Source organism: Oncorhynchus gorbuscha, unplaced genomic scaffold (genome assembly GCF_021184085.1).
Source record: "Oncorhynchus gorbuscha isolate QuinsamMale2020 ecotype Even-year unplaced genomic scaffold, OgorEven_v1.0 Un_scaffold_830, whole genome shotgun sequence".
Taxonomy (NCBI): domain Eukaryota; kingdom Metazoa; phylum Chordata; class Actinopteri; order Salmoniformes; family Salmonidae; genus Oncorhynchus; species Oncorhynchus gorbuscha.
In genome coordinates, this window is record NW_025745829.1 from 221,272 (window position 1) to 232,500 (window position 11,229).

At 39.7% G+C, this 11,229-nt stretch overlaps 1 protein-coding gene across 1 annotated transcript in view; it reads left to right on the forward strand.

The window, feature by feature from the left end:
* Positions 1-11,229, forward strand: part of LOC124020476 (tetraspanin-18-like) — a 34,424-nt gene that overhangs the window by 18,293 nt on the left and 4,902 nt on the right. The window contains exons 2-4 of the mRNA XM_046335722.1: positions 3,998-4,192; positions 10,379-10,453; positions 10,877-10,975. Of these exons, the coding sequence (XP_046191678.1) occupies positions 3,998-4,192; positions 10,379-10,453; positions 10,877-10,975 (369 nt within the window). The remainder of the gene's footprint in view (positions 1-3,997; positions 4,193-10,378; positions 10,454-10,876; positions 10,976-11,229) is intronic.

Below are 11,229 nucleotides of genomic sequence, written 5' to 3' on the forward strand. Positions count from 1 at the left end.
GATGTTCTACTGTCTGATGTTCTACTGTCTGATGTTCTACTGTCTGATGTTCTGCTGTTTGATGTTCTGCTGTCTGATGTTCTGCTGTCTTTGTTCTGCTGTCTGGTGTTCTGATGTTCTGCTGTCTGATGTTCTGCTGTCTGCTGTTCTGTTTTCTGATGTTCTACTGTCTGCTGTTCTGTTGTCTGATGTTCTACTGTCTGATGTTCTGCTGTCTGATGTTCTGTTGTCTGATGTTCTACTGTCTGATGTTCTACTGTCTGATGTTCTGATGTTCTGCTGTTCTGATGTTCTGCTGTCTGATGTTCTGCTGTCTGATGTTCTGATGTTCTGCTGTCTGATGTTCTGATGTTCTGCTGTCTGATGTTCTGCTGTCTGATGTTCTGCTGTTCTGTTGTCTGATGTTCTGTTGTCTGCTGTTCTGTTGTCTGCTGTTCTGCTGTCTGATGTTCTACTGTCTTATGTTCTACTGTCTGATGACCTGATGTTCTACTGTCTGATGTTCTGCTGTCTGATGTTCTGCTGTCTGATGTTCTGCTGTCTGATGTTCTGCTGTCTGATGTTCTGCTGTCTGATGTTCTGCTGTCTGATGTTCTGCTGTCTGATGTTTTGCTGTCTGATGTTTTACTGTCTGATGTTCTGCTGTCTGTTCTGCTGTCTGATGTTCTGCTGTCTGATGTTCTGCTGTCTGATGTTCTGCTGTCTGATGTTCTGATGTTCTGCTGTCTGATGTTCTGATGTTCTGCTATCTGATGTTCTGCTGTCTGATGTTCTACTGTCTGATGTTCTGCTATCTGATGTTCTGCTGTCTGATGTTCTGCTGTCTGATGTTCTACTGTCTGATGTTCTGCTATCTGATGTTCTGCTGTCTGATGTTCTGCTGTCTGATGTTCTGCTGTCTGATGTTCTGCTGTCTGATGTTCTGCTGTCTGATGTTCTGCTGTCTGATGTTCTGATGTTCTGCTGTCTGATGTTCTGCTGTCTGATGTTCTGCTGTCTGATGTTCTGATGTTCTGCTGTCTGATGTTCTGCTGTCTGTTGTTCTGATGTTCTGTTGTCTGATGTTCTGCTGTCTGATGTTCTGCTGTCTGATGTTCTGCTGTCTGATGTTCTACTGTCTGATGTTCTGTTGTCTGATGTTCTGCTGTCTGATGTTCTGTTGTCTGATGTCCTGATGTTCTACTGTCTGATGTTCTGTTGTCTGATGTTCTGCTGTCTGATGTTCTGCTGTCTGATGTTCTGCTGTCTGATGTTCTACTGTCTGATGTTCTGTTGTCTGATGTTCTGCTGTCTGATGTTCTGTTGTCTGATGTTCTGTTGTCTGATGTCCTGATGTTCTACTGTCTGATGTTCTACTGTCTGATGTTCTGCTGTCTGTTGTTCTGCTGTCTGATGTTCTGCTGTCTGATGTTCTGCTGTCTGATGTTCTGTTGTCTGATGTTCTGCTGTCTGATGTTCTGCTGTCTGATGTTCTGTTGTCTGATGTTCTGCTGTCTGTTGTTCTGCTGTCTGATGTTCTGTTGTCTGATGTTCTGCTGTCTGATGTTCTGTTGTCTGTTGTTCTGCTGTCTGATGTTCTACTGTCTGATGTTCTGTTGTCTGATGTTCTGCTGTCTGATGTTCTGCTGTCTGATGTTCTACTGTCTGATGTCCTGATGTTCTACTGTCTGATGTTCTGCTGTCTGATGTTCTGCTGTCTGATGTTCTGCTGTCTGATGTTCTACTGTCTGATGTCCTGATGTTCTACTGTCTGATGTTCTGCTGTCTGATGTTCTGCTGTCTGATGTTCTACTGTCTGATGTCCTGATGTTCTACTGTCTGATGTCCTGATGTTCTACTGTCTGATGTTCTGCTGTCTGATGTTCTGTTGTTCTGCTGTCTGGTGTTCTGCTGTCTGATGTTCTGCTGTCTGATGTTCTGTTGTCTGATGTTCTGCTGTCTGATGTTCTGCTGTCTGATGTTCTACTGTCTGTTGTTCTGCTGTCTGATGTTCTGCTGTCTGATGTTCTATTGTCTGATGTTGTGCTGTCTGATGTTCTACTGTCTGTTGTTCTACTGTCTGATGTTCTGCTATCTGATGTTCTGCTGTCTGATGTTCTGTTGTCTGATGTTCTACTGTCTGATGTTCAGCTGTCTGATGTTCTACTGTCTGATGTCCTGATGTTCTACTGTCTGATGTTCTACTGTCTGATGTTCTACTGTCTGATGTTCTGCTGTCTGATGTTCTACTGTCTGATGTTCTACTGTCTGATGTTCTCCTGTCTGATGTTCTGCTGTCTGATGTTCTACTGTCTGATGTTCTACTGTCTGATGTTCTGCTGTCTGATGTTCTGCTGTCTGATGTCCTGATGTTCTGCTGTCTGATGTTCTGCTGTCTGATGTTCTGCTGTCTGATGTTCTACTGTCTGATGGCTTGATGTTCTACTGTCTGATGTTCTGCTGTCTGATGTTCTGCTGTCTGATGTTCTACTGTCTGATGTTCTACTGTCTGATGTTCTGCTGTCTGATGTTCTGCTGTCTGATGTTCTGTTCTGCTGTCTGATGTTCTGCTGTCTGATGTTCTGCTGTCTGATGTTCTGCTGTCTGATGTTCTGCTGTCTGATGTTCTACTGTCTGATGTTCTACTGTCTGATGTTCTGCTGTCTGATGTTCTGCTGTCTGATGTTCTGCTGTCTGATGTTCTGCTGTCTGATGTTCTACTGTCTGATGTTCTGCTGTCTGATGTTCTGCTGTCTGATGTTCTGCTGTCTGATGTTCTGCTGTCTGATGTTCTGTCTGGTGTTCTGATGTTCTGCTGTCTGATGTTCTGCTGTCTGATGTTCTGCTGTCTGATGTTCTGCTGTCTGATGTTCTGTTGATGTTCTGTGTCTGATGTTCTGCTGTCTGATGTTCTGCTGTCTGATGTGTTCTGATGTTCTGTTGTCTGATGTTCTGCTGTCTGATGTTCTTTTGTCTGATGTTCTACTGTCTGATGTTCTGCTGTCTGATGTTCTGCTGTCTGATGTTCTGCTGTCTGATGTTCTGCTGTCTGATGTTCTACTGTCTGATGTTCTGCTGTCTGATGTTCTGCTGTCTGATGTTCTGCTGTCTGATGTTCTGCTGTCTGATGTTCTGTCTGGTGTTCTGATGTTCTGCTGTCTGATGTTCTGCTGTCTGATGTTCTGCTGTCTGGTGTTCTGCTGTCTGGTGTTCTGTTGTCTGCTGTCTGATGTTCTGCTGTCTGATGTTCTGCTGTCTGGTGTTCTGATGTTCTGTTGTCTGATGTTCTGCTGTCTAATGTTCTTTTGTCTGATGTTCTACTGTCTGATGTTCTGCTGTCTGATGTTCTGCTGTCTGATGTTCTGCTGTCTGATATTCTGCTGTCTGATGTTCTACTGTCTGATGTTCTGCTGTCTGATATTCTGCTGTCTGATGTTCTACTGTCTGATGTTCTGCTGTCTGATGTTCTACTGTCTGATGTTCTGCTGTCTGATGTTCTACTGTCTGATGTTCTGCTGTCTGATGTTCTGCTGTCTAATGTCCCACTGAACAAAAATAGAAACGCAACATGTAAAGTGTTGGTCTCATGTAACATCAGCTGAAATAAAAAATATCCAGAAATGTTCCATATGCACAAAAAGCTTCTTTTTCTCAAATGTTGGGCACAAATTTGTTTACATCCCTGTTAGTGAGCATTTCTCCTCTGCCAAGATTATCCATCCACCTGCCATGCTTGAGTGACAAGCATCATTAACTTGTGCCCACGGTATAGCCTCTCCCAGTTAAATCAGACATCAACTTCCTACTATACTTCCTTCTTCCTCGCTATACTCTGTTATGATTGGCTGCCTGTGTGTCTCTCTTATTCTGATTGGCTCCCTCTGTGTGTGTGTGTGTGTGTGTGTGTGTGTGTGTGTGTGTGTGTGTGTGTGTGTGTGTGTGTGTGTGTGTGTGTGTGTGTGTGTGTGTGTGTGTGTGTGTGTGTGTGTGTGTGTGTGTGTGTGTGTGTGTGGTCCAGTTAGGAGGCTCCTTCCTGCTTGGTGTTGGTGTGTGGGTACTGGTGGACCCTATGGGCTTCAGGGAGATCGTAGCAGCCAACCCTCTGCTCTTCACTGGGGTTTACATCATCCTGGCCATGGGAGCAATGCTCTTCCTCCTCGGCTTCCTGGGCTGCTGCGGAGCCATCCGGGAGAACAAGTGTCTACTGCTCTTTGTAAGTTCAGTGTGTTATAAAAGTGCTAGAAACATTACTGGGCTGCTACTCTTATCTAGTTATCTACTCTACTCTATGTCTGGTTAGTTATCTACTCTACATTATGTCTGGTTAGTTATCTACTCTATGTCTGGTTAGTTATCTACTCTACTCTATGTCTGGTTAGTTATCTACTCTATGTCTGGTTAGTTATATTCTCTATGTCTGGTTAGTTATCTACTCTATGTCTGGTTAGTTATCTACTCTATGTCTGGTTAGTTATCTACTCTATGTCTGGTTAGTTATCTACTCTATGTCTGGTTAGTTATCTACTCTACATTATGTCTGGTTAGTTATCTACTCTATGTCTGGTTAGTTATCTACTCTACATTATGTCTGGTTAGTTATCTACTCTACATTATGTCTGGTTAGTTATCTACTCTACATTATGTCTGGTTAGTTATCTACTCTATGTCTGGTTAGTTATCTACTCTACTCTATGTCTGGTTAGTTATCTACTCTATGTCTGGTTAGTTATCTACTCTACATTATGTCTGGTTAGTTATCTACTCTATGTCTGGTTAGTTATCTACTCTACATTATGTCTGGTTAATTATCTACTCTACATTATGTCTGGTTAGTTATCTACTCTATGTCTGGTTAGTTATCTACTCTATGTCTGGTTAGTTATCTACTCTACATTATGTCTGGTTAGTTATCTACTCTACATTATGTCTGGTTAGTTATCTACTCTACATTATGTATGGTTAGTTATCTACTCTATGTCTGGTTAGTTATCTACTCTATGTCTGGTTAGTTATCTACTCTATGTCTGGTTAGTTATCTACTCTATGTCTGGTTAGTTATCTACTCTATGTCTGGTTAGTTATCTACTCTATGTCTAGTTAGTTATCTACTCTACTCTATGTCTGGTTAGTTATCTACTCTACTCTATGTCTGGTTAGTTATCTACTCCACATTATGTCTGGTTAGTTATCTACTCCACATTATGTCTGGTTAGTTATCTACTCTATGTCTGGTTAGTTATCTACTCTACATTATGTCTGGTTAGTTATCTACTCTATGTCTGGTTAGTTATCTACTCTACATTATGTCTGGTTAGTTATCTACTCTATGTCTGGTTAGCTATCTACTCTATGTCTGGTTAGTTATCTACTCTACTCTATGTCTGGTTAGTTATCTACTCTACATTATGTCTGGTTAGTTATTTGTAAGTCGCTCTGGATAAGAGCGTCTGCTAAATGACTTAAATGTAAATGTAAATGTACTCTATGTCTGGTTAGTTATATAATCTATGTCTGGTTAGTTATCTACTCTACTCTATGTCTGGTTAGTTATCTACTCTATGTCTGGTTAGTTATCTACTCTATGTCTAGTTAGTTATCTACTCTACTCTATGTCTGGTTAGTTATCTACTCTACTCTATGTCTGGTTAGTTATCTACTCCACATTATGTCTGGTTAGTTATCTACTCCACATTATGTCTGGTTAGTTATCTACTCTATGTCTGGTTAGTTATCTACTCTACATTATGTCTGGTTAGTTATCTACTCTATGTCTGGTTAGTTATCTACTCTACATTATGTCTGGTTAGTTATCTACTCTATGTCTGGTTAGCTATCTACTCTATGTCTGGTTAGTTATCTACTCTACTCTATGTCTGGTTAGTTATCTACTCTACATTATGTCTGGTTAGTTATTTGTAAGTCGCTCTGGATAAGAGCGTCTGCTAAATGACTTAAATGTAAATGTAAATGTACTCTATGTCTGGTTAGTTATATAATCTATGTCTGGTTAGTTATCTACTCTACTCTATGTCTGGTTAGTTATCTACTCTATGTCTGGTTAGTTATCTACTCTACATTATGTCTGGTTAGTTATCTACTCTACATTATGTCTGGTTAGTTATCTACTCTACATTATGTCTGGATAGTTATCTACTCTACATTATGTCTGGTTAGTTATCTACTCTACATTATGTCTGGTTAGTTATCTACTCTATGTCTGGTTAGTTATCTACTCTACATTATGTCTGGTTAGTTATCTACTCTACATTATGTCTGGTTAGTTATCTACTCTATGTCTGGTTAGTTATCTACTCTATGTCTGGTTAGTTATCTACTCTATGTCTGGTTAGTTATCTACTCTATGTCTGGTTAGTTATCTACTCTACTCTATGTCTGGTTAGTTATCTACTCTACTCTATGTCTGGTTAGTTATCTACTCTACATTATGTCTGGTTAGTTATCTACTCTATGTCTGGTTAGTTATCTACTCTACATTATGTCTGGTTAGTTATCTACTCTATGTCTGGTTAGTTATCTACTCTACATTATGTTTGGTTAGTTATCTACTCTATGTCTGGTTAGTTATCTACTCTACTCTATGTCTGGTTAGTTATCTACTCTACTCTATGTCTGGTTAGTTATCTACTCTATGTCTGGTTAGTTATCTACTCTATGTCTGGTTAGTTATCTACTCTGTCTGATTAGTTATCTACTCTATGTCTGGTTAGTTATCTACTATACATTATGTTTGGTTAGTTATCTACTCTACATTATGTCTGGTTAGTTATCTACTCTATGTCTGGTTAGTTATCTACTCTATGTCTAGTTAGTTATCTACTCTACATTATGTCTGGTTAGTTATCTACTCTATGTCTGGTTAGTTATCTACTCTATGTCTGGTTAGTTATCTACTCTACATTATGTCTGGTTAGTTATCTACTCTACATTATGTCTGGATAGTTATCTACTCTATGTCTGGTTAGTTATCTACTCTACATTATGTCTGGTTAGTTATCTACTCTATGTCTGGTTAGTTATCTACTCTACTCTATGTCTGGTTAGTTATCTACTCTACATTATGTCTGGTTAGTTATCTACTCTACATTATGTCTGGTTAGTTATCTACTCTACATTATGTCTGGATAGTTATCTACTCTACATTATGTCTGGTTAGTTATCTACTCTATGTCTGGTTAGTTATCTACTCTACATTATGTCTGGTTAGTTATCTACTCTACATTATGTCTGGTTAGTTATCTACTATACATTATGTCTGGATAGTTATCTACTCTACATTATGTCTGGTTAGTTATCTACTCTACATTATGTCTGGTTAGTTATCTACTCTATGTCTGGTTAGTTATCTACTCTATGTCTGGTTAGTTATCTACTCTACATTATGTCTGGTTAGTTATCTACTCTATGTCTGGTTAGTTATCTACTCTACATTATGTCTGGTTAGTTATCTACTCTACATTATGTCTGGTTAGTTATCTACTCTACATTATGTCTGGTTAGTTATCTACTCTATGTCTGGATAGTTATCTACTCTATGTCTGGTTAGTTATCTACTCTATGTCTGGTTAGTTATCTACTCTATGTCTGGTTAGTTATCTACTCTACTCTATGTCTGGTTAGTTATCTACTCTATGTCTGGTTAGTTATCTACTCTATGTCTGGTTAGTTATCTACTCTACATTATGTCTGGTTAGTTATCTACTCTATGTCTGGTTAGTTATCTACTCTATGTCTGGTTAGTTATCTACTCTATGTCTGGTTAGTTATCTACTCTATCTATGTCTGGTTATTATCTACTCTATGTCTGGTTAGTTATCTACTCTACTCTATGTCTGGTTAGTTATCTACTCTATGTCTGGTTAGTTATCTACTCTATGTCTGGTTAGTTATCTACTCTACATTATGTCTGGTTAATTATCTACTCTATGTCTGGTTAGTTATCTACTCTACATTATGTCTGGTTAGTTATCTACTCTACATTATGTCTGGTTAGTTATCTACTCTACATTATGTCTGGTTAGTTATCTACTCTACATTCTGTCTGGTTATTTATCTACTCTATGTCTGGTTAGTTATCTACTCTATGTCTGGTTAGTTATCTACTCTACATTATGTCTGGTTAGTTATCTACTCTACATTATGTCTGGTTAGTTATCTACTCTATGTCTGGTTAGTTATCTACTCTATGTCTGGTTAGTTATCTACTCTATGTTTGGTTAGTTATCTACTCTACATTCTGTCTGGTTAGTTATCTACTCTATGTCTGGTTAGTTATCTACTCTATGTCTGGTTAGTTATCTACTCTATGTCTGGTTAGTTATCTACTCTATATTATGTCTGGTTAGTTATCTACTCTACATTATGTCTGGTTAGTTATCTACTCTATGTTTGGTTAGTTATCTACTCTACATTATGTCTGGTTAGTTATCTACTCTACATTATGTCTGGTTAGTTATCTACTCTACATTCTGTCTGGTTAGTTATCTACTCTACATTATGTCTGGTTAGTTATCTACTCTGTGTCTGGTTAGTTATCTACTCTATGTCTGGTTAATTATCTACTCTATGTTTGGTTAGTTATCTACTCTACATTATGTCTGGTTAGTTATCTACTCTACATTATGTCTGGTTAGTTATCTACTCTACATTCTGTCTGGTTAGTTATCTACTCTACATTATGTCTGGTTAGTTATCTACTCTGTGTCTGGTTAGTTATCTACTCTATGTCTGGTTAGTTATCTACTCTATGTTTGGTTAGTTATCTACTCTATGTTTGGTTAGTTATCTACTCTACATTATGTCTGGTTAGTTATCTACTCTACATTATGTCTGGTTAGTTATCTACTCTACATTATGTCTGGTTAGTTATCTACTCTACATTATGTCTGGTTAGTTATCTACTCTGTGTCTGGTTAGTTATCTACTCTATGTCTGGTTAGTTATCTACTCTATGTTTGGTTAGTTATCTACTCTACATTATGTCTGGTTAGTTATCTACTCTACTCTATGTCTGGTTAGTTATCTACTCTATGTCTGGTTAGTTATCTACTCTACTCTATGTCTGGTTAGTTATCTACTCTATGTCTGGTTAGTTATCTACTCTACTCTATGTCTGGTTAGTTATCTACTCTATGTCTGGTTAGTTATCTACTCTATGTCTGGTTAGTTATCTACTCTATGTCTGGTTAGTTATCTACTCTATGTTTGGTTAGTTATCTACTCTACTCTACATTATGTCTGGTTAGTTATCTACTCTACATTCTGTCTGGTTAGTTATCTACTCTGTCTGGTTAGTTATCTACTCTACATTATGTCTGGTTAGTTATCTACTCTATGTTTGGTTAGTTATCTACTCTACATTATGTTCGGTTAGTTATCTACTCTATGTTTGGTTAGTTATCTACTCTACATTATGTCTGGTTAGTTATCTACTCTACATTATGTCTGGTTAGTTACCTACTCTACATTATGTCTGGTTAGTTATCTACTCTACATTATGTCTGGTTAGTTACCTACTCTACATTATGTTTGGATAGTTATCTACTCTACATTATGTCTGGTTAGTTATCTACTCTACATTATGTCTGGTTAGTTACCTACTCTACATTATGTTTGGTTTAGCGCTCTTGGCTTGTCAGCATGTAGAATTACAGAAAGTAGTGCTGGTAATTGGATATCGCTGATAAACTGCGTGAAAACCAATCAGGTGACAACTAAGCTGTGTGAAAACCAATCAGGTGACAACTAAGCTGTGTGAAAACCAATCAGGTGACAACTAAGCTGTGTGAAAACCAATCAGGTGACAACTAAGCTGTGTGAAAACCAATCAGGTGACAACTAAGCTGTGTTAAAACCAATCAGGTGACAACTAAGCTGTGTGAAAACCAATCAGGTGACAACTATTTCCCTCCTGAACCTTCACCCCGTCTACACTAATCATTATGGTTGGCTATAAGATGTCTCAGCTGGTACCTTGATGCTGTAAAAAGCTGGGGTTATTCAGGTAGTACAACGATATGAGAAATAGTGCCACCTAGTGGACTAAATTATGGTGTGTTAATTATTGGTCACTGAAACGGAAGAGGAGATCTTTGACTTATTTTTATTATTATTTTTTATTTTACCTTTATTTAACTTGGCAAGTCAGTTAAGAACACATTCTTATTTTACAATGATGGCCTACCGGGGAACAGTGGGTTAACTGCCTCGTTCAGGGAGCAGGACGACAGATTTGTACCTTGTCAGCTTGGGGATTCGATCTCTCTGTCTGTATATTGAGTTTTATTTATGAGGTCCCAGAGTTAGCAGCCATTTTTACCTAAAGTGTTTAGTGAATGGAGTCACTATTCTGATTGTCCCTCTTCTCTCTCCCTCTCCTCAGTTCTTCCTGCTCATCCTGGTCATCTTCCTGGCAGAGTTAGCAGCAGCCATCTTGGCCTTCGTATTCCGGGAGCATGTGAGTGTTTCTCGGTTTCTCTCTCTGATTGGAATCCGATAACCTCATCAGGATGTTACGCCCATATTAGGACAGGGTGGACTTACACTATCAGGCATCAGTCCCAGATATGACGACCGTGAGGGATGCCTTTTACAGGGGTTGCTACGGTAATGGGGTTGTCAAAACAAGCCTGTCGTGGAGACTTTTTAACTGAAAGTGCTTGGAGGAATCAGCTACAACAGGGAAACAGTACCGTGGCGTTGCTACGGTAATGGGGTTGTCCAAGCAAACGAACTCACCGTAAAGCACCTGGTAACGATTCTCAATTAGAATTCTTGCCAAAGGGTTATCGAGACCGTTAGAGGTTGCCGTGTTTTTTTTTTAAGGACGTCGTAAACTGTTCGTTAGAATCCTAAAGACACTATTCTCTTTATTGTGCAGCTCACCAGAGAGAAGTTTACCAGAGATCTGAGGAGACACTACCAGGGACACAACAACACGGACGTCTTCACCTCCACGTGGAACGCCCTCATGACCACCGTAAGAGTCCGTCAGGGTCCAGTCAGGGTCCGGTCAGGGTCCGGTCAGGGTCCAGTCAGGGTCCGGTCAGGGTCAGGTCAGGGTCAGGTCAGGGTCCGGTCAGGGTCCGGTCAGGGTCCGGGTCCGGTCAGGGTCAGGTCAGGGTCCGGTCAGGGTCCGGTCAGGGTCCGGTCAGGGTCAGGGTCCGGTCAGGGTCCGGTCAGGGTCCGGTCAGGGTCAGGGTCCGGTCAGGGTCCGGTCAGGGTCAGGGTCCG